This window comes from Pleurodeles waltl, chromosome 6 (genome assembly GCF_031143425.1).
Source record: "Pleurodeles waltl isolate 20211129_DDA chromosome 6, aPleWal1.hap1.20221129, whole genome shotgun sequence".
Taxonomy (NCBI): domain Eukaryota; kingdom Metazoa; phylum Chordata; class Amphibia; order Caudata; family Salamandridae; genus Pleurodeles; species Pleurodeles waltl.
This window is the reverse complement of record NC_090445.1, coordinates 1,083,028,382-1,083,051,985: the sequence shown is the minus strand read 5'-3', so window position 1 is coordinate 1,083,051,985 and position 23,604 is coordinate 1,083,028,382. Positions and strand designations below refer to the sequence as shown.

The 23,604-nt window shown below is 46.5% G+C and overlaps 1 protein-coding gene across 2 annotated transcripts in view; it reads left to right on the top strand.

The window, feature by feature from the left end:
- The window catches only part of EMC1 (ER membrane protein complex subunit 1), a 621,514-nt gene that overhangs the window by 453,623 nt on the left and 144,287 nt on the right, over positions 1–23,604 (top strand). For both annotated transcript variants that reach the window (XM_069240148.1, XM_069240147.1), the window contains one exon: positions 19,214–19,333. In XM_069240148.1, the coding sequence (XP_069096249.1) occupies positions 19,214–19,333 (120 nt within the window). The remainder of the gene's footprint in view (positions 1–19,213; positions 19,334–23,604) is intronic.

The following is a 23,604-nucleotide window of genomic DNA, read 5'->3' as shown; positions in this document are numbered from 1 at the left end:
TGAGGCACTACCACACTCCTAGTGACACTAGGTTTAAGCTTTATGGCCTCAGTGAAAAGGAGTCTCTTCCCAATAGGTCCTGTGGAAGCCACTGATATATCCTTACTCCTGATCAGCAGCTTGTTGTCTCAGGCCTTCGAGTGGGATAGGTGCTCTGCCCCTTGCTCAGATCTTCCCTTGAGGGTCCCCCTGGGTGCAAGAGCTCTGTTGCATAAGGCCCAAGTTCCTGGGGCTCAGTTTCCTCTGGGGCTGACAGGTCTTCTCCCTGAGGTGAGGCGACCTGCTCTGGCATCTGTTTGTAAGCTGGTTGCCCAGACTTCTTGGCCTTTCTCTTGATAGTTTGAGCCATTATTCCAGACTCAAACTCTTCTTTTTCACCCTGAGCTTTACGCTCTGGTTTTGATGCACTCCCATTCAGGTATACCAACATAGCTGCATGGGTCTTTCTTTCAACCTTAACCCATTCTGAGGTCTCCAGATCATTGCCTAGCAGACATTGTACAGGGATTGCAGGAGATACCACCACCATCTTCTGGCCTGCAACCACCCTCTCTTCTCACCCCAACCAATATTCTAAGGATACCATCACCTGGGATGCACCTTAGCCTGCTTATCAGCATTGGGGACTGTATATGTCTCACCAGTCAAGTATTGATCTGAGGACACAAGTTGCTCAGTCACCATGGTGACACTGGCACCAGCATCTCTCACTACTTCAACCCTAATCCCATTAGTATGTGGCTGATGTCTGTATCTCTCCAGATTACTGGGCCAGACAGCCAGGGCAGCTACATCTACCCCACCCTCTTCAACTAGAGTTCATCTATAGACTCACTGACATTGCTACGGCATTTACTGCAGGTGCACTAGAGGCATTTTTTTGTTGGGACAGATAAGGTCTCCAGGTTGGTATCCATGGGCTTTAGTCATGACACCAAGGCTTATTAGGATCCCAGTTTTTATCATTGTACCCACCCTTGGATTGTGAAGAGTCTCGTACTCACCCTCCTTTGCAGTTTTTTGGGGGCCTTTAGAAGACTCTTCACTTTAATCCTTGTTCTGGTTACCCTCTTTTCCCTTGGGGAGGTGAGGGAGGAGGGGGGGCTTTTTGGCCTCCTTTTTGTGGCCTCCCCCGCCAGTGGAAGTTTTGGTCACCCTTGTCTTGACCCAGTGGTCTGCCTTCTTTCTCAGCTCTTAAGGAGAAAGTGGACCTACATCTTCCAGGTACTGATGTAACTTCTCTTGAACATAATCACTCAACATATGATAGTTGCCTAGTGTCTTTACTGAAAAGTCTACAATATCTACCAGGACAGACTCTGGATTTTTCGAGTCTCCCAAAACCTGATTTCGTACTCAGGAGTGAATCCAAAGCCTTCAATCAGGGTGACCTTCATGAGGTCATAGGGCCTAGCACCTGGCTCATTCAGTGTCAGGAGTCTATACCCGCAATTTCATGAGAACATTTCCCAAAGGCGAGAGCTGTTTGCTAAGCTCCCTGGAAAAACAGACTCTCTCAAAGGCTCTGAACTACTTGGTGATATCATCACCATCCTCCTATCTGAGGACAATCCCTTTGGAGGCTAAAGTGTCCTACCCTGTCCCTAGTTATAAAGTTGCTGCCACCATTCTTTGGTGAAACCCCATTTCTGCTCTTTCCCTTTCTATGGCCAATATTCTGTCTTCCAGGGCAATTCTTCCAGCCAGTCTTTCTAAAAGATTCAGCTCTTCAGAGAGTTCTTCACTGGACCTTTAGGGAAACTGAGCAATCCTCACTAGAGGGAGGTGCTCTAGGCACCTTGGGCTGTTTGCGAGGTGCATGTTCCTCTCTTTCAAATGGCGAAGGGTCCAGTTCCTCCTCCTCACTCAGTCTGCCCTGATCATCAGGGTCAGTAGCCCCATCAGTAGTAGGGCCTGCTCATACTCTGCCAACAGCTTCTGGAGCTTTTCAGTGGTAGAGTGTGAGCCCGTTTTGATTTGTACCCTTTGAAGAGGGTCCTTAACTGCTTATGAGAAAGCTGGAGGTAAGGGATACGGTCAAGCTCCTTAGCCATACCCTCTGAGGTACTCATTTTTGTACTACATTTGGCACCTTTTTGGAGCTAGGCAAAAATTCCTAACAGATTTTAGTCCTAACTAAAATAAATACTTGACATTTTTAAACTGTTAAACTACAGGACCTGCATGCAAAGGCTGCAGATGATTTCACAGAGTCCAGGAAGGGTGAAACCACGATAGACTGGGACTCTGGAAACTTGGGGAACCTTGTTTGCACCAGTGGCCCACTTCACCTTGGGTCATGACAGCTGGTGCAGTTCTGACTTCAGGTGTCAGGTCTTTGCGGTTCTGGAGGCTGCACAGTCCTTTACTTAGAGTTGTTTGGGGAGCAGGTCCGCTGCTCATGGGAGTCTTGAGTCTTTGTTGAAGGCAGGAAGCCCTGCTGGGTTTTTGGAGGCTCAGCTGGAGGACTGTCCATATTTTGGTGCAGAATCCATTGAGGGTTGCAGACATTCCGGAGAGGTTGGTACCAAGTCAGCTGCTTCTCTTCTCTTCTGCAGGTGCGATTCTTTTTTGTCTACTTAGGTCGTCAGGATCTGAGTTCCGGGATTCAGTGGTGCCACCAACTACTCAATTTATGGGTGTCTCAGGGGGTGTCAGGTGGCAGCCAATAGGTTGCCCACCTTTAGGGTGACTACTCCCTTTCTATGACGGAAGTGGGCATAACTCTGACCCTAGTGGCCTAATTCTTTCCAAACCAAAATGGAGGAATCTAAAAAGTGGTGTCCCCTTCAGCTCAACCTCCTTAGGGGTGGGACGGGTATGAAGTGGGCACACCTCTAATCTGCCTAATTTTCCTGCCTATCTTGCTGCTAAAAGTGGGATAAGGATAGGGTGGGTTAGTCATCTCGACCATTTGGAGAGACGTGGGTCACATTACAAAGGCGGGTAGGCCTTTGAAGCTTCCTGCCCTAGAATGTTGATCCTACCTGGCTGGAATAGGTGTCAATACCCCGTCTAGTGCATACTTTTGTCTCTGGACCCCGAGAGCTCTGGCTGTCACCTTAGGGTGTCAGCAACCTGGCTAAGGTGACTGAACTGGTCGGGGCCAGTCAGTTAACACACTAGTAGTAGGTAGTTTTTCAGGGGTCACCTCTAAGGTGCCCTCTGTGTGCATGTATTGGTAACTCCAACACTGGCATTAGTGTGGGTTCACAAATACGAGATGTTTGATACCAAACATCACTATCTTCAGAGAAGTCATCATGTAGCTGGAGGACTCCTAGTGACCAGTATCCAGCACATGTATTTGAAATGGCTTCCCTTGTCACTTGCTGTCTGAGAATCAACAAAGACATAGCAGGACCATATCGGCTTGCGCAGATATGCCCTCAGATATAATATAATGCACCATGCCTTAGGGCTGTAAGGCTTGCTAGAGGGGTGACTTGCATATATCGCATGCAACGTTAGGGGACATGGCACAGAGGCAGTGTGCCATGTTGTTTTTTCACTTTTGTCTGCACCAAGACACGAAGCCTGCAATGTCAGCCTGTCTAGTGCTTGGTGAGGGGTTCCTTAGGGTGGCACAATACGTGCTTCTTCCCTGAGGGGACCCTTTTTAGTACCCCGTGCCCTTGGTACCAGGGGTACCATTCACTAGGGGGTTATAGAGGATGCGAAAGGTCTTGCCAATTGGGTTAATGACTGTGCAGTTTTGGGGAAAGGGATCTGGCACTCTGGACCTGTTCAACAGGAACCCAGTGTACTTTCAGTTGAAATTACATCATATACCAGGCAAAAGGTGTGGGCTAACCATGCCAAAAGGATGGATGGATGGATATATATATGTGTATATGTTCAATGGCATGTGTAGCTGCAGATACACATACTGTGTATAAGTCTTCCGACATCTAGTGTTGGGCTCAGAGTGTTACAAGTTGTTTTTCTTCTAAGAAGTCTTTTCGGAGTCACGGGATCAAGTGACTCCTCCTCTCGGTTACAGTGCGCATGGGCATCGACTCTATTGTTAGATTGTTTTCTTTCCGCGGTCGGGTTCAGATATGTTTCCTCTCACACTGAGATTTCGATTTGGAAAACCTCAAAAAACCTACCTATTCGTCAGTGTTGTTTCAATCGCGTTTCCCATCTAGCATCGAACCGGTAGAACCGCCGAAACCTTCATCTCGCCCTTCGGGGTGTGCGTGCGCCCAACTCTGGCCTACCGCGTGGGAAGCCTGATGGATCAGACTCCATTCCGATTCTGCCCTCGGTACCATACGAAGTACCCCTATACAGACCAACACCTCGTTTGTAATTTGTGCCTTTCTCCAACCCATCGGGAGGAAGAATGCGAGGCCTGTCGATCATTTCAATCAAAGAAGATCCTGAGAGATCGCAGAGCCCGAAGACTCGAAATGGCGCTGAAAAGCACCGAATATCTCAACGTCATGGAGGAAGAGCAGGCGCAGACAGTAGTCTTCATCCGCGACACCAACTCCTAACCAGAATCGGAATACGATAGACCCATCTCAGCTGGCCAGCATGTGAGTACGTCTGCCCCTACACCCCTGCAGAAAAAACATTTGAAGGCCTTGGGTACACCACTGCTGTAAGGCCATGGAATCGGCCCGAAAAAAGACTGTTGGCGACCGACCTTTGGGGTCGGCACAGAAAAAGGCCACTCCTCCGTCCACCTCGGAGTCGAGTAAATCATCTAAAACCTCCAGTTCAGACTCCGGTAAAAGACCTCATTTCTCGGAGTCGAAAATTTGGCAATTGGTTTCGGACCCGAGACAACTGAGTACTATTTCGTGACCAAAAGAGATCCACATTTCGGAGCCGAAAAAATCCTCATACACAGAGGAGCAGGGACTTTAGGAAAAATAAAGCAAATCCCAAAGCCCTTGCTAGAATCTCATAAAACTTGAGAAGAAAAGACTGAGACTGAACCAATACTAGAGGTTATGGATGAGAGACAATCGAGAATCCATATACATAAGGAGACTGGACGAATCATCACTGCACCTCCTTTAAAAAGCAAAAGAAAGGTCGCTTTTCAAGAGGAGTTAGACTCTGTTAAACCACCAGCAAAAGTGCAGAAACAAAAGGAGAAACCAGCACCTCTCCCTACTTCTTAAGCCTGCTCCTACGGACCCAGACTATATCACTCATCAGGTCTCTCCAGACTCAGTGGTAGTCAGTGCGGCAAGGAAAAGAGAAAACAGCCAGTCCTCAGGAGACGCACCTCCTCCTGATAAGGAAAGCAGGAAATTTGATGCAGCTGGGAAAAGAGTTGCCACACAAGCAGCTAACCAATGAAGAATTGCCAATTCTCAGGCACTTCTAGACATATATGACAGGGCTCATTGGGACGAGATGCAAGGTCTTATGCAGCACCTCCCATAGGAGCATCAAAAGAGAGCACAACAGGTTGTAGAAGAGGGACAAGCTATCTGCAATAACCAGATAAGGTCTGCCCTCGATGCTACTGATACAGCCGCAAGGAGTGTAAATAATGCCATCACAATTAGAAGACATGCATGTCTACACTCCTCTGGGTTTAAACCAGAAATTCAATGGGCAATACTTAATATGCATTTTGACAAGAAACATCTATTTGGCCCAGAAGTAGACACCACTATTGAGAAACTGAGAAAAGACTCAGATACTGCGAAAGCAATGGGGGCTTTATACACCACACCATACAGGGGATCCTTTTGCAGACTCCAGTTTAGAGGAGGTTTTAAGCCACAATCCAGTGATGCTTCCACCTCACAAAGCAGGGACAACAAACCAAATATCAGAGGGGGGTTTAGAGGGTCCTACAGAGGCCAATATTTCAGGAGCAGAGGTAAATTCCAAACCTCAAAGCAAACCACAACACAACCTATACAGTGACTTCCTTCCCGCCCGTCTACTCCACACTTCTCCTTCCCATTTTGGACCTCAGGCCCCTCCATCTATACATTCTGTCAGAACATTTCCACTTGTTAACTCTGCAAGATGTCATTCCACTACTACAAAAACAAGATTACATGACTGCTTTAGACCTCAAGGATGCATATTTCCACATACCCATCCGTCTCGCTCACAGAAAATACCTCAGGTTTGTCATAGCAGGAAAACATTACCATTTCAAGGTGTTGCCATTCGGCATAACAGCAGCTCCAAGAGTGTTCACAACATGTCTAGCAGTAGTAGCAGCCTACTTAAGAAGACAACACATCCACGTTGTTCCATATCTAGACGATTGTGTAAAATTGCTTGCTTTTATTAGCCAATGTCAACAACACACTTGTTATGTGATAGAAACCTTGCATACACTAGGGTTCACTCTCAGTGATCAAAAATCACATCTTCAACCAGCACAAGTACAACCTTACCTAGGTGCTATCCTAAATACTCAAAAAGCCCTAGCTTATCCAAATACACAAAGGATACCAAAATCTCATATCACGCATACAGCAAAATCAACAATATGCTGTAAAATGTATCATGAAGATTCTATAAATGATGGCATCTTGCATAGTCCTAGTTCCACATGCAAGATTAAACATGAGGCCCTTACAACAGTGCCTCTCACAATAATGGTCTCAGACACACGGTCAACTTCAAGATCTAGTGTTGATGGACTGCCAAACATGTAAGTCCCTTCAATTGTGGAATCGCAGCAATCTAATGAAGGGGCGGTCATTCCAAGACCCTGTGTCTCAGACCATAATCACAACAGACGCATCAATGATCGGTTGGGGAGCTCACCTCAACAATCAGACCATTCAAGGCAATGGGATGCCCAACAGAAACAGCTTCATATAAACCACCTAGAACTATTAGCTGTATTTCTTGCTCTAAAAGCATTGCATCCTCTTCTCAAACAGAAGACTGTTCTAATAAAAACAGACAACATGACAACCATGTATTACCTAAACAAACAGGGAGGGACACACTCATCTCAACGGTCCCTGCTAGCCCATACAATATGGAAATGGGCAATTCACAATCACATTCATCTATTAGCACAATACATTCCAGGGATAGACAATCAGCTGGCAGATGACCTAAGCAGAAATCACCAACAAACACACTAATGGGAGATTCACTCCCAAGTACTTCAAAAGTACTTTCAGAAGTTAGGAACACCGGAGATAGATCTATTCCCAACAAGCGAAAACGCAAAATGCCTAAACTTCGCATCCAGACACCCACATCCTCTGTCCAAGGGCAATGTTCTATGGATTAATTGGTCAGGGATATTTGCTTACGCTTTTCCCCCTCTCCCACTCCTTCCCTTTCTGGTCAGCAAACTACGTCAAACACCACTCACCATGATTCTAATAGCACCAACATGGGCACGCCAGCATTGGTACCCAACACTCCTAGATCTGTCTGTAGTACCCCATTCCAAACTCCCAAACAGACCAGATTTGTTAACCCAGAACAAAGGTCAAATCAGGCATCCAAATCCCAATGCTCTCAATCTAGCGATTTGGCTTGTGAAGTCATAGAATTTGGTTACCTAAAACTTCCACCAGAATGTATGGAAGTAATTAAACAAGCATGTAAACCTACTCCTAGAGAATGCTATGCAAACAACTGGAAAAGATTTGTATACTACTGTCAGTCTAAAAACACTGACCCACTTACAGCATCCATACAAGATATTGTATGCTATTTACTTAATTTGCAAAATTCACATTTGGCTTTCTCACCCATCACAATACACCCCACTGCAAAATCTTCATATTTACAAAATATTCAACATACTTCTCTGTTCAAAATTCCTGTTATTAAAGCGTTCATGGAAGGATTAAAACTCATTATTCCACCTAGAACACCACCAAATATCGTACTTACCAGACCGTGGGACCACCTTCTGAACCCATGCACTCTTGTCAAATTCAGTATTTAACATGGAAGGCCACTTTCATTGTAGCTATTACTTCTTTAAGAAGAGTTAGTGAAACACAAGCCTTCACTCTTGAACAACCTTTTTTTCAAAAGCTCAAACATAACGTTGTACTTAGAACAAATTCTAAATTTCTACCAAAAGTAGTATCTCCTTTTCACATCAACCAAACAGTGGAATTGCCAGTCTCATTTCCACAGCCCGACAGAAAGAGCTCTTCATACCCTAGATCTCAGAAGAGCTCATATGTACTATATAGACAGAACCAAAGATTTTAGGACAACAAAACAACTTTTTGTTGCTTTCCAACAACCACATAAAGGCAATCCTATATCAAAACAAGGTTTATCAAGATGGATTGTTAAATGTATACAAACATGCTACATCAAAGCAAAAAGACAACTTTTAATCACTCCTAGAGCACATTCTACGAGAAAGAAAGGTGCATCAATGGCATTCTTAGGGAACATGCCAATGGTTGATATATGTAAAGCAGCCACATGGTCAACTCCTCATACGTTTACAAAACACAACTGTGTGGATGTTTTTTCACAGCAACACGCCACTGTAGGCCAAGCTGTCTTAAGAACACCATTTTAAACAACTTCAACTCCTACAGGTTACTCACCGCTTTTTTGGGAGGACTAACTGCTTTGTAGTCTATGCATAGCATGTGTATCTGCAGCTACACATGCCATCTTATGAAAAATGTCACTTACCCAGTGTACATCTGTTCGTAGCATGTAGTGTTGCAGATTCACATGCACGCCCCCTCCTACCCAGAAGCCTGTAGTCGTTTAAGTTTATCATTTGTACATATGTAGGTACATTTACACTTGCATGGACTCCTCTTTATATTCTTATACTCTATCACTCCTTCCTGCACCCTCTGCGGAAAAACAATCTAACAATGGAGTCGATGCCCATGCGCAATGGAACCAAGAGGAGGAGTCACTCGATCCTGTGACTCCGAAAAGACGACTTCGAAGAAAAACAACTTGTAACACTCCGAGCCTAACACTAGATGTCGGAAGAGTTATGCATAGCATGTGAATCTGCAGCACTACATGCCACGAACAGATGTACACTGGGTAAGTGACATTTTCCATATATATATAATTATATATATGTTATATGTTCGATGGCATGTGTAGCTGCAGACACACATGCTTTGCACATCCCGCCATCTAGTGTTGGGCTCGGAGTGTTACAAGTTGTTTTTCTTCGAAGAAGTCTTTTCGAGTCACGAGATTGAGGGACTCCTCCCCTTTCAGCTCCATTGCACATGGGCGTTGACTCCATCTTAGATTGTTTTCTTTCCGCCATCGGGTTTGGACGTGTTCCTCTTCGCTCCGTGTTTCGGTTCGGAAAGTTAGTGAAAATCTCAGAAAATTAGACTGTATTGTTTGCGTTCGGTATTGGGTTAGTTACAACAGATCAACACTGAATTTTTAAGAGCTCCGGTGGCCCTTCGGGGTTTTCGATTCCCCGGCGGGGCCTGGTCGGCCCGACCACGTGCATCTACAAGGCTAATGGAACGGACCCCATTCCGCTTCTGCCCCGAATGTCACAACAAGTATCCTTATACAGATCAGCATCTGGTCTGTAATTTGTGTTTGTCTCCAAAACACAAGGAGGATACCTGTGAGGCCTGTCGAGCGTTTCGGTCCAGGAAGACCTTAAGGGACCGAAGAGCAAGAAGACTACAAATGGCGTCAGTGCCGACAGGACAAAAACACGTGGAGGAAGAAGAAGAAACCTTCTCCATCGAGGATTCGGACTCGGAAGAGCTCGATCCTGAACAGACGCCGAAAACCATGAGTAAGACGTCGATACACAACTCACACAAAGAGCACTAAAGCCAAGGGGACGCCACCGCCGGCAGGCCATGGCTTAACCCGAAAAATAGGTGACCGAGCATCAGCACCGAAAAAGGGCATGCATGTGTCAAAGTCATCCGACTCCGGTCGAGATACCGGCACAGAGCAGACTCAACACCGGGTCAGAGCAATCTCGGCACCGAGAGGGCGGCACCGAAACAAGTCGGCACTGAGAAATCAGTACGCCGAAGAGAAAAAAAGTATCGTCTGAACCGAAAAAAGTAGCCGAAAAGGTTTCAGTACCGAAACATCTGGCCTCGGAACCGAAAACAAGTTCCTACACAGAGGAACAAGGCCTGTCCTCACAAATGCAAACACATAGATTTGGACAGGAGCTAGAGACAATGGAGCCAGATTACACTCAAAGAAGGCTCCACATTCAAAAGGAGACAGGGAAGATCAGTACTCTCCCTCCGATACGAATGAAATGGAAACTTGCCTTCCAAGAGAAAGACAAGCAGCCACAGGCAAAGGTGGCAAGACAAGTAACCCCTCCACCATCTCCACAACGCTCTCCACAACCATCACCGGTAGCCACTCCACCAATGATGCAGTCCCCAACTCATACAGGGATGAGTTAGGATGATCCCGATGCGTGGGATCTTTAAGATGCGCCAGTGTCAGATAACAGTCCTGACTGTTATCCAGCTAGACCGTCACCACCTGAGGACAGTACCGCCTACACACAAGTGGTGTCAAGAGCAGCGGCGTTTCATAATGTCACCCTGCATGCAGAGCCAATTGAAGACGACTTTCTATTTAACACACCGTCGTCCACACATAGCTAATACCAGAGCCTCCCCATGCTACCTGGAATGCTAAAACACTCCAGACAAGTGTTTGAGGAGCCTGTGAAAGGCAGAGCCATTACTCCAAGGGTGGAGAAAAAATATAAACCGCCATCAACAGACCCTGTGTACATCACACAGCAGTTAACACCAGACTCAGTGGTAGTAGGGGCAGCTCGCAAGAGGGCGAACTCACACACCTCAGGAGATGCACCACCTCCAGACAAAGAAAGTCGTAAGTTCGACGCGGCGGGGAAAAGAGTGGCGGCACAAGCAGCCAACCAATTGCGCATTGCCAACTCACAGGCCTTGTTGGCGAGATATGATAGGGCCAATTGGGATGAAATGCAACATTTTATAGAACATTTGCCCAAGGAGTTCCAAAAGAGAGCACAACAAGTGGTGGAGGAAGGACAGAGTATCTCGAACAATCAGATACGGTCAGCAATGGATGCAGCAGACACAGCTGCTAGGCCTGTAAATACAGCAGTGACAATACGGAGACATGCATGGCTGCGTACATCAGGATTCAAGCCGGAAATACAACAAGCCGTGCTGAATATGCCATTTAACGGACAGCAGTTGTTTGGGCCGGAGGAGGACACTGCTATCGAAAAACTTAAAAAGGACACGGATACGGCCAAAGCCATGGGCGCACTCTACTCCCCACAGAGCAGAGGCACTTTTCAAAAATCACAGTTTAGAGGGGGTTTCGAGGACAAAGCACAGAACCCACAACCTCACAAATAAGGCCCACTTATCAGAGCCAATACCAGCGGGGATATTTTCGGGGACAATATAGAGGGGGACAGTTCCCAAAGAGTAGAGGGAAGTTCCAAAGTCCCAAAACTCCACAAAATAAACAGTGACTTTGGCGTCACAAATCCCCAACACATAACAGCAGTGGGGGGGAGACTAACCAAGTTCTACAAAAACTGGGAGGAAATAACAACAGACATGTGGGTCCTAGCAATTATCCAGCATGGATATTGCATAGAATTTCTAGAATTCCCTCCAAATGTCCAACCGAAAACACACAACATGTCAAAACACATGGATCTTCTACAACTGGAGGTCCAAGCGTTGTTGCAAAAAGATGCAATAGAGCTGGTACCAATTCATCAGAAAGGAACAGGAGTTTACTCACTGTACTTTCTCATACCCAAAAAAGACCAAACTCTAAGACCTATATTAGATCTCAGAACATTAAATATCTACATCAAATCAGATCACTTTCACATGGTGACACTGCAGGACGTAATCCCATTGCTCAAACAACAAGACTACATGACAACACTAGACCTAAAGGATGCATACTTCCATATACCGATACATCCTTCACACAGAAAGTACTTAAGGTTTGTATTCAAAGGGGTACATTACCAATTCAAAGTGTTGCCATTCGGGATAACAACTGCGCCAAGAGTTTTTACAAAATGCCTGGCAGTAGTGGCTGCTCATATCAGAAGACAGTAAATACATGTGTTCCCGTACCTAGACGATTGGTTAATCAAAACCAACACGCAGGAACGATGTTCACTACACACAAAGTAGGTCATAGAAACCCTTCACAAACTAGGTTTCTCACTCAACTACAACAAGTCACACCTTCAGCTGTGTCAAATACAACAATACTCAGGAGCAACAATCAACACAACAAAAGGGATTGCCACTCCAAGTCCACAAAGGGTACAGGCATTTCACAATATAATACAGGCCATGCACCCAAAACAAAAGATACAAGTCAAAATAGTGATGAAGCTACAAGCATGATGTCCTCATGCATAGCCGTTGTCCCAAACGCAAGATTGCACATGCGGCCCTTACAACAGTGCCTAGCATCACAGTGGTCACAGGCACAGGGTCAACTTCAAGATCTAGTGTTGATAGACCGCCAAACATACACCTCGCTTCAATGGTGGAACACTATAAATTTAAACAAAGGGCGGCCTTTTCAAGACCCAGTGCTTCAATACGTAATAACAACGGATGCCTCCATGGTAGGGTGGGGAGCACACCTCAACCAGCACAGCATCCAAGGACAATGGGACACTCAGCAGAGACAGTTTCACATAAATCACTTAGAACTACTTGCAGTATTTCTAGCGCTGAAAGCATTTCAACCTATAATAACCCACAAACACATTCTTGTCAAAACAGACAACATGACAATGATGTATTATCTGAACAAACAGGGAGGAACACACTCAACACAGTTGTGTCTCCTGGCACAAAAAATATGGCATTGGGCGATTCACAACCACATTCGCCTAATAGTGCAGTTCATTCCAGGAATTCAGAACCAGTTAGCAGACAATCTCTCTCGGGATCACCAACAGATCCACGAATGGGAAATTCACCCCCAAATACTAAACACTTACTTCCAAAGATGGGGAACACCACAAAAAGACCTATTTGCAACAAAAGAAAACGCAAAATGCCAAAACTTCGCATCCAGGTACCCACAGGATCAGTCTCAGGGCAATGCGTTATGGATGAGTTGGTCAGGGATATTTGCATACGCTTTTCCCCCTCTCCCACTCCTTCCATATCTGGTAAACAAATTGAGTCAAAACAAACTCAAACTCATACTAATAGCACCAACTTGGGCAAGACAACCTTGGTACACAACACTACTAGACCTCTCAGTAGTGCCTCATGTCAAGCTACCAAACAGACCAGATCTGTTAAAACAAACAACAGATCAGACACCCAAATCCAGCATCACTGAATATAGCAATTTGGCTCCTGAAGTCTTAGAATTCGGACATCTAGACCTTACACAGGAATGTATGGAGGTCTTAAAACAAGCTAGAAAACCAACCACAAGACATTGCTATGCAAATAAGTGGAAAAGATTTGTTTATTACTGCCATAATAATCAAATTCAACCCTTACACGCATCTCCTAAAAACATTGTCAGCTACCTACTGCACTTACAAAAGTCAAAGCTAGCTTTTTCATCCATTAAAATACATCTCACCGCAATTTCAGCTTATCTGCAAATTACGCACTCAACTTCACTATTTAGGATCCCAGTCATAAAAGCTTTTATGGAGGGCCTGAAAAGAATTATCCCACCAAGAACACCACCAGTTCCTTCGTGGAACCTCAACATTGTCTTAACTCGGCTCATGGGTCCACCGTTTGAACCCATGCACTCATGTGAGATACAATACTTAACATGGAAAGTAGCCTTTCTAATTGCCATCACATCTCTAAGAAGAGTAAGTGAAATACAAGCATTTACCATACAAGAACCCTTTATTCAGATACACAAGCATAAAGTAGTTTTAAGAACAAATCCTAAGTTCTTACCAAAAGTTATATCACCGTTCCACTTAAATCAAACAGTAGAACTACCAGTGTTCTTTCCAGAACCAGATTCTGTAGCTGAAAGAGCACTACATACACTAGACATCAAAAGAGCATTAATGTACTACATTGATAGAACAAAACAAATTCGGAAAACAAAACAATTGTTCGTTGCTTTCCAAAAACCTCATACAGGGAATCCAATATCAAAACAAGGCATTGCCAGATGGATAGTTAAATGCATTCAAACCTGTTATCTCAAAGCAAAAAGAGAACTGCCTATAACACCAAAGGCACACTCAACTAGAAAGAAAGGTGCTACCATGGCCTTTCTAGGAAACATTCCAGTGACCAAAATATGTAAGGCAGCCACATGGTCTATGCCTCATACGTTTACCAGGCATTACTGCATGGATGTGTGTAAGGAAATGCCTCCTTGGCATGGTTGCCCCCTGACTTTTTGCCTTTGCTGATGCTATGTTTACAATTGAAAGTGTGCTGAGGCCTGCTAACCAGGCCCCAGCACCAGTGTTCTTTCCCTAACCTGTACTTTTGTATCCACAATTGGCAGACCCTGGCATCCAGATAAGTCCCTTGTAACTGGTACTTCTAGTACCAAGGGCCCTGATGCCAAGGAAGGTCTCTAAGGGCTGCAGCATGTCTTATGCCACCCTGGAGACCTCTCACTCAGCACAGACACACTGCTTGCCAGCTTGTGTGTGCTAGTGAGGACAAAACGAGTAAGTCGACATGGCACTCCCCTCAGGGTGCCATGCCAGCCTCTCACTGCCTATGCAGTATAGGTAAGACACCCCTCTAGCAGGCCCTACAGCCCTAAGGCAGGGTGCACTATACCATAGGTGAGGGTACCAGTGCATGAGCACTGTACCCCTACAGTGTCTAAGCAAAACCTTAGACCTTGTAAGTGCAGGGTAGCCATAAGAGTATATGGTCTGGGAGTCTGTTTTACACGAACTCCACAGCACCATAATGGCTACACTGAAAACTGGGAAGTTTGGTATCAAACTTCTCAGCACAATAAATGCACACTGATGCCAGTGTACATTTTATTGCAAAATACACCCCAGAGGGCACCTTAGAGGTGCCCCCTGAAACTTAACCGACTATCTGTGTAGGCTGACTAGTTCCAGCAGCCTGCCACACTAGAGACATGTTGCTGGCCCCATGGGGAGAGTGCCTTTGTCACTCTGAGGCCAGTAACAAAGCCTGCACTGGGTGGAGATGCTAACACCTCCCCCAGGCAGGAGCTGTAACACCTGGCGGTGAGCCTCAAAGGCTCACCCCTTTGTCACAGCACCGCAGGACACTCCAGCTAGTGGAGTTGCCCGCCCCCTCCGGCCCCGGCCCCCACTTTTGGCGGCAAGGCCGGAGAAAATAATGAGAATAACAAGGAGTCGTCACTGGCCAGTCAGGACAGCCCCTAAGGTGTCCTGAGCTGAGGTGACTCTAACTTTTAGAAATCCTCCATCTTGCAGATGGAGGATTCCCCCAATAGGGTTAGGATTGTGACCCCCTCCCCTTGGGAGGAGGCACAAAGAGGGTGTACCCACCCTCAGGGCTAGTAGCCATTGGCTACTAACCCCCCAGACCTAAACACGCCCTTAAATTTAGTATTTAAGGGCTACCCTGAACCCTAGAAAATTTGATTCCTGCAACTACAAGAAGAAGGACTGCCTAGCTGAAAACCCCTGCAGAGGAAGACCAGAAGACAACAACTGCCTTGGCTCCAGAAACTCACCGGCCTGTCTCCTGCCTTCCAAAGAAACTCTGCTCCAGCGACGCCTTCCAAAGGGACCAGCGACCTCTGAATCCTCTGAGGACTGCCCTGCTTCGACGACGACAAGAAACTCCTGAGGACAGCGGACCTGCTCCAAAAAGACTGCAACTTTATCCAAAGGAGCAGATTTAAAGACCCCTGCAACTCCCCGCAAGAAGCGTGAGACTTGCAACACTGCACCCGGCGACCCCGACTCGGCTGGTGGAGAACCAACACCTCAGGGAGGACCCCCGGACTACTCTACGACTGTGAGTACCAAAACCTGTCCCCCCCCTGAGCCCCCACAGCGCCGCCTGCAGAGGGAATCCTGAGGCTTCCCCTGACCGCGACTCTCTGAAACCTAAGTCCCGACGCCCGGAAAAGACCCTGCACCCGCAGCCCCCAGGACCTGAAGGACCGGACTTTCACTGCAGACGTGACCCCCAGGAGTCCCTCTCCCTTGCCCAAGTGGAGGTTTCCCCGAGGAAGCCCCCCCTTGCCTGCCTGCAGCGCTGAAGAGATCCCTTGATCTCTCATTGACTTCCATTGCGAACCCGACGCTTGTTCTAACACTGCACCCGGCCGCCCCCGCGCCGCTGAGGGTGAAATTTCTGTGTGGGCTTGTGTCCCCCCCGGTGCCCTACAAAACCCCCCTGGTCTGCCCTCCGAAAACGCGGGTACTTACCTGCTGGCAGACTGGAACCGGGGCACCCCCTCCTCTCCATTGAAGCCTATGCGTTTTGGGCACCACTTTGAACTCTGCACCTGACCGGCCCTGAGCTGCTGGTGTGGTAACTTTGGGGTTGCTCTGAACCCCCAACGGTGGGCTACCTTGGACCAAGAACTGAACCCTGTAAGTGTCTTACTTACCTGGTAAAACTAACAAAAACTTACCTCCCCCAGGAACTGTGAAAATTGCACTGTGTCCACTTTTAAAGTAGCTATTTGTGAATAACTTGAAAAGTATACATGCAATTGAAATGATTCAAAGTTCCTAATGTACTTACCTGCAATACCTTTCAAACAAGATATTACATGTTAAATTTGAACCTGTGGTTCTTAAAATAAACTAAAAAAAGATATTTTTCTATAACAAAACCTATTGGCTGGATTTGTCTCTGAGTGTGTGTACCTCATTTATTGTCTATGTGTATGTACAACAAATGCTTAACACTACTCCTTGGATAAGCCTACTGCTCGACCACACTACCACAAAAATAGAGCATTAGTATTATCTATTTTTACCACTATTTTACCTCTAAGGGGAACCCTTGGACTCTGTGCATGCTATTCCTTACTTTGAAATAGCACATACAGAGCCAACTTCCTACAATGTGTTAACAACACAGCAAGCCATAGTAGGACAAGCAGTACTACGAACTTTATTTCAAACAACTTCAACTCCTACAGGCTGAGCCACCGCTTTTGGGGAGATAACTGCTTACTAGTCTATGCAAAGCATGTGTATCTGCAGCTACACATGCCATCGAACGGAAAATGTCACTTACCCAGTGTACATCTGTTCGTGGCATGAGACGCTGCAGATTCATATGCGCCCTCCCGCCTCCCCGGGAGCCTGTAGCCGTTTTGAAGTTGATCTTGAACATTTGTACATTTGTAAATATATCGCTTTAACCACATTATGTACATACATATTTACTCTATTGCATGGGCACTATTACTATAATACACAACTCCTACCTCACCCTCTGCGGGGAAAACAATCTAAGATGCAGTCGACGCCCATGCGCAATGGAGCTGAAAGGGGAGGAGTCCCTCGATCTCGTGACTCGAAAAGACTTCTTCGAAGAAAAACAACTTGTATCACTCCGAGCCCAACACTAGATGGCGGGATGTGCAAAGCATGTGAATCTGCAGCGTCTCATGCCACGAACAGATGTACACTGGGTAAGTGACATTTTCCATCTTCTCGTAGCAGCAACCCGCTTGTGTTGCCCAGCTGTAAAAGGGGTGTTGCTCCTGCTGTGCGTGACCTGCCCGTCGTCTCTCAGAACCAGCACAGCTGATCAGTAAAATGCCCACTCAGAACTGACTTCAGTAATCATGTTTATTGTTATGGTTCAGCTCAGTGACCCGTTACGGCTCCACTGCCTTGCTCCTGCCCACTGGCTCAAGTGCGATACACCACAATATAAGTGGCAGACGTGAGCAAAGGACTGGAATCCGAGTCAGCATATGCTCACCATTTTGTAGTGATAATACATTGCATAATAGTACTTAATCATATTCAAAAGAGTCCTCAGGATGACTAGTCCTCTTAACCCAAAATGGCATTGTTGGTGCTCTAACTAAATATTAAACTAACATTGAATCATCAATCCTACCCCTGTGACTTTATCTGTAATTAAAAGCATTATTCATATGTGTTAATGTGAACAAAACAATCGCACAATAAACCCAGTACAATTACTATTGGGAGACATGAAATCGATGTCAAGACATGGAATGTAAGGGTATGGGTAGAGGCGCAACAGCACCAGATCCAAATTGTGTCCTGTTAGTGAATGCTGTTAATATGGTGAGGATGCAATCTGTGGTTAGTAATGTAGCGAGGAATGGGTTGATTAAGGGTGAAATTTTATCTCCAGGTGAAGTAATGTGGAGAGTGTTTGTGGGCTTGTGTATTGTAGCAGAAAGTTCTGGAGCAAATATGATCCTCCAGATTATTTACTTCGTATGCAGTGTTGGGAGTGATAGCATAAAGTCTAGTTATTAAATTGTTCAGGGAACTGGGGCAAATATGATACTCTTGAGCTAATCTACTTACTCAGGAGTATAGCTGATGATCCAGCAAATATAATATACCATGAGTCCTGGGTGACATAACTGTTTTTAGTAATGCACTGCGGTTTATGTTGAGAGAAAGATCAACTGGTGTTCTTTATAGAGACTGATGAGTGAGCTACAGTCCATTCCATTTACTAACTATACTCTGAGCGCATGGAGCAATGTTATCAACTCCAGAAAATGTAGTTTACAGAGTGCCCTGATGGTAGTAATGTCCATTCTAGGTAATATACTGAGCAGGAAGTTGTAGAAGAGTTTGTATGATCTCCAGGGTGTGCTGCTGGTAGTAGTAGTAGCTCCAGGTTTCCTATTGTCCCGATAATTCTGGGTGACATTATGATTGCTTCCAAGTAATACAAAGTAACTGCTCACTATTTAAACTTTTTAAGGTGCTTTTCTATCTTCCTGTGGACTGCATGAATCCGCAGGTTTGGCTCTTAAATAAATGTGCATAGAAAGCAAATTTTAGTTGCTTATGCAGAACGTGCCATTTAGTTGACTTTTGTACTTTAATGTTCTGAAGCTCTGACATGGAACTTTGAGGAGGTGCAGAAGTTCACAAAAGTGATTTGATGTCTTCTCCTTCCAGACCATTGAGCCAGATCCCCAGTAGTACCCAGTCTTTGGCTGAAGTGTTGATGGGTGGTATATTTTTTTGATTGTATTCATGTTTAGGTTGAACAGTGCCTTTGAGTAGCCACTGTTAACGTTTTTGGTCACTATTCTACCCACTGCACAGGTGACTGCATTCCCATCTACCAAGAATGTACTGCACCAGTTACAGGAGATCGCTCCAATAACCTTTCTGTACCTGGTGGACCCTGAGCAAGGGAAACTGACGGGCATCAGGCTGAAGCAGGTACAAAACATTTTTATTTCTGAAACACATGTGGAATTGAATCTTTGGGTGCATCTGCAAACAGTTTGAAACACCATTGGTACATGTTTTAATGCTGTGAGTTGCCAGTGGTGGACACATTAATATTCTAAAAATGGACTCTTTGGTGTTCTAAAGGTGCTTCGAGGCACATTTGAGCAGTGCACTAGAGTGCCAATGAGGGGAGCTCTGAGGTACTGATGGTGACAGATGGCACTTTGAGCCACAGTTGACAAACACTTCAGGGGACTGATGGGGCAGGGGGAGGGGATCCTCTGGGGCACTGCTGATGGATGCTAAGGTGCACTGTAGGAGGATGCTCCACGTTAGTCAATGGACATCTGATCCAGGACACTGCTAAAAATCCCTGGGGGCAATAGATAATGCTCAGGAGAAGTTCTGATGTGGACAGTCTAGTGGTACAGATGGGGATCACTTTTACAACTGGCAACTTTTGGGAGGATATTAGTGGTTGATGCAGGGGTGGGGGGAGTGGGTGGGTGGGAAGAGGACGTACTGATCATGGATATTTCTCAACCAGGGTACTGGTGGTCAACTATTCCCTCTGGTATGGGCTGGGGGGGTTGATTTCAGAAGCCCATTAGCACAGATGGGTGGTGGTCACTATAAATGTTCATGTGTTAGTGATTACCCATACTGTCCTGAAGCCATCACTAAATATTGTTGGTTCATAGAGATGTCCCTTTGCTTCTATGGACACAGCCAGGTATCTTCAGGCTCTTGAGTCTCTGGTGCCTTTAATTGTAAACATGGGACATTCATGTCTATTATTGGCAGTACCTTAGCAGGTGTAGTACTAAAAAAGAGACCTTCTGGCATGTATAGCATCCCCTGAACGTGGGCACCACCAACTTCCTTTTCCTTTCATCGTTTCCCTTTGGGGTGAACATTGTAATTGATCATTCTCATGGATACAACTACCTGTCGATTCCTCACCTTATGAATTCTCCCAATGCGCCAGCATTAGACGGAAATTTTCTTCCTAGCGCCCCACATCAACAAGGACATCACAAATGCACAGACAGCTCAGCACACGACTCCATCTGACGTCATTGTGGCAATAAGAAGTCCTCTCCGGTGTGCTGACGTCAGTTCCCTTTTCTCCGCACCTTCGACGCCAACGGTTTTTCCTACCTCTTGAACAGTTACTGTTTCGAGAAATTGTTGTTGAGCATTACAATATCTCCACCGAAAAAATCAGATTTAAGCCTTGTTATGAATGCGCATGTCGGTGACGGATCCTTATGAGAATTGCTTGTGGTGCCTGAGCTCGGACCACGACTTGGAGGGATGCATGTCCTGCCAGTGGATGAACCCAAAGGCCTTGAAGGAGTGAGAGGCTAAGCTCTTCTTGGCAAAAGCGAAGAAGGAGCAAAGGGGGTCTTCGAAGATCAAAGATGAGGGATACTTCTTCGCATAAGTCCTCGAGGTTGAATAAGAAGCGATGCCAGCACGAATCTCTGCTGCCGTTCTTCCAGGGATTAGTCTTGGTCCCCTCTGAGACGGCGGCGTGGGAGATCAGTCCTAAGGTGACTCCTCAGCCTCAGAGTCCACAGGTTTCTCCGGTGCCGACTTTTATAGAGGTCTCAGAGCCCCCGGCGAACCCTACAGCTCAGTTTTCTCCTGTGTCCACTCATGGTCAGGAGTCTGTTGTACAAGCATCGGAGTCTGTTCAGACGCCTCAGAAGGAGCAGAGGTTTCCTGCCTTTCCGATTCCAGGAGAGGATCCATCAGCGTTCCTCAATGCTATGTTTAGCATTTTTAACAGAGCTATGGCCCCCGCTGGTGCGCCTGCTGGTCCCACAGGTCCGTTAGCATTCACGTTGGGTTCACCAGTGCCGTCAAGCAGGCTCCATTTGTACCCTTCTAACCGGGTGAAGGTGCTGGTTCAGTGCCGATGACTTCGCCACCCCGGATGATGCAGCTGAAGGCGCCGATGGAGTCGATGCTGGCGCCGGATGGATCCCGTTCGACCCACAGTGTCTCTCCACCCTCTCCTCCGCCGGACCGTCCATCTGCATTGAAACCGGTATCATCGACGTCAGCTAATTCTCTGTCGACGCCGCGTTTGGAGTCCAGATTGAGGTCGAGAAGAAGGGCCTTGAGGCTCTTGGAGGAGCCGGAGTATCGGCAACCGCTGTTGGAGGAAGGAGAAATTCAAAGTTTATGGGTGAATTTTAGGGCCTAGACTCTGCAAGTGGCTTGGATACATCTTCTTAGTGGTATTTCTCATCCCCTGGTGAGCTCACAGCGGAGGCAGCTTCTTACCACAGTGTAATAAGAAAGGCTGAGTTTTTGGACCTTCCTTTGCAGGCATCTGAGGCAAAGACAAACATTTTAACTGAGGTGTTGCATCCATTGGCTACATCTTCTGAGCCTCTACTCCCTTTTAATGATGCCCTTACTGAGCCCATTCTGGACATCTGGGGAACCTTGTCACGACTCCAGTGGTTTCCAGGTCTGTGGCTAGAAAAGGTACAGAGTTGCTCCAGGGGATCTGCAGTTTCTGTGACAGCATCCAACGCCTGAGAGCTGGTTGTGCAAGCCTCTTGTTATGCCTCTTGTTATGCGCGGTCTGCTCCTGGTTCGTTCCCTGAAACTCCTTCAGATAGGGACTCTAAGCGTATGGAGCAAACTGCTAAAAAGGTCTTCTCGTGCAGTATGGCCTTGATGTCTCTCAATGGGAGGTATATCCATACCCTGATGGACTCAGCAAGAGCTGTTGTGCCAAGATTGCCTCAGAATGTGCAGGGACTGTTTGATGAACTCCTGTTGGACAGTTAAGCGGCAGCCAAGCAGGTTCATCAATCTGGCTTGGACACAACAGATTCGGTTGCCAGTTCGATGAGCACTTCAGTGGCAACCAGGAGTCATGCCTGGCTCAGGGCTTCTGGTTTCCCCCACTGATGTTCAGGCTACTCTGATGGACCTTGCTTTTGATGGCGAGAAGTTGTTTGGGTCCAAAGCCGACTCAGCTTTGGAATGGTTTAAAGACAGCAGGGCTACTGCAAGGTCTTTGGAACTCCAAGCTTTATCGTCTACACCCTTTAGGTCTTTTCGAAGGTTATGGGGTTTTGGCTGGGGGTCCTCTTTCCGTGGAAGGCCACAATCCAGTGTTCAGCAGCCTGCCTGCCAACCCTCCTATAGGTCTTATAGAGGCCAGGGTATGGTTAGAATGCGAGGAGCCACTCATCAACCGTCCGCTTCTTCCTCTTCCTGTGGAGTAACCCATCAAGTACATCCTGTTTCTCCCGTAGGGGGGAGGTTATCTCATTTTTTCCACGAGTGGGAGTTAATCACAGCAGACTCTTGGTTGCTGAATATTGTGGGGAAAAGTTATGCCCTTCCTTTTTGGGAGTTTCCCCCTCCCATCCCTCCCCGTCATTCGTTTTGCAAGGAAGATCATCTCCTGTTGCTTGAACAGGAGGTGCAGGTCCTTTTGTTAAAGGGTGCAGTGGAGTTTGTTCCAGAGCAGGAAAAGAGTCAGGGATACTATTCGAGGTATTTCCTGATTCCTAAGACGCATGGTTGATTGAGGCCTATCCTGGATCTGAGGATTTTGAATTGGTTCCTCAAACAGGAGAAGTTCAAAATGCTGACCCTAGCACAGGTGCTTCTTGCGATGATCAAGGGAGACTGGGTGGTGTCTATCGACTTGCAGGATGCTTATTTTCATATCCCTATTCTGAAGTCGCACAGGAAGTATCTCCGGTTTGTTGTAGGGTCGTAACACTACCAGTTTGCGGTCCCTCCTTTTGGTCTTTCTTTCGCACCTTGAGTCTACACAAAGGTGATGGCAGTGGTTGCAGTGGCCCTCAGAAGGAAGGGAATATCTGTATTCCCTTACCTGGACGATTGGCTGATCATAGCCGGGTCCCCGGAGCTGGTGCTGCATCCCTTGCCAATGACAACACAGTTGTTGTTCAACCTGGGCTTTTCAGTAAATGTGCCCAAATCTCACCTGGGGCCCTCTCAGTGCCTCCTGTTCATAGGGGCAATACTGGACACTTCATTGGATCGGGCCTTCCCTCCTCTTCAGAGGGTACAGGACATTCATCCGTTGATTCCAATGTTTCAGAATGGAGCGGCTGTTCCAGTCCTCAAGATCCTACGTCTGCTCGGTCTGTTCGCTTCCTGCATTCTGTTGGTCACTCATTCACGTTGGCACATGAGGGCTCTCCAGTGGTGCCTCCGCAGGCCGTGGTTTCAACACAAAGGGGATATCGAGAAGT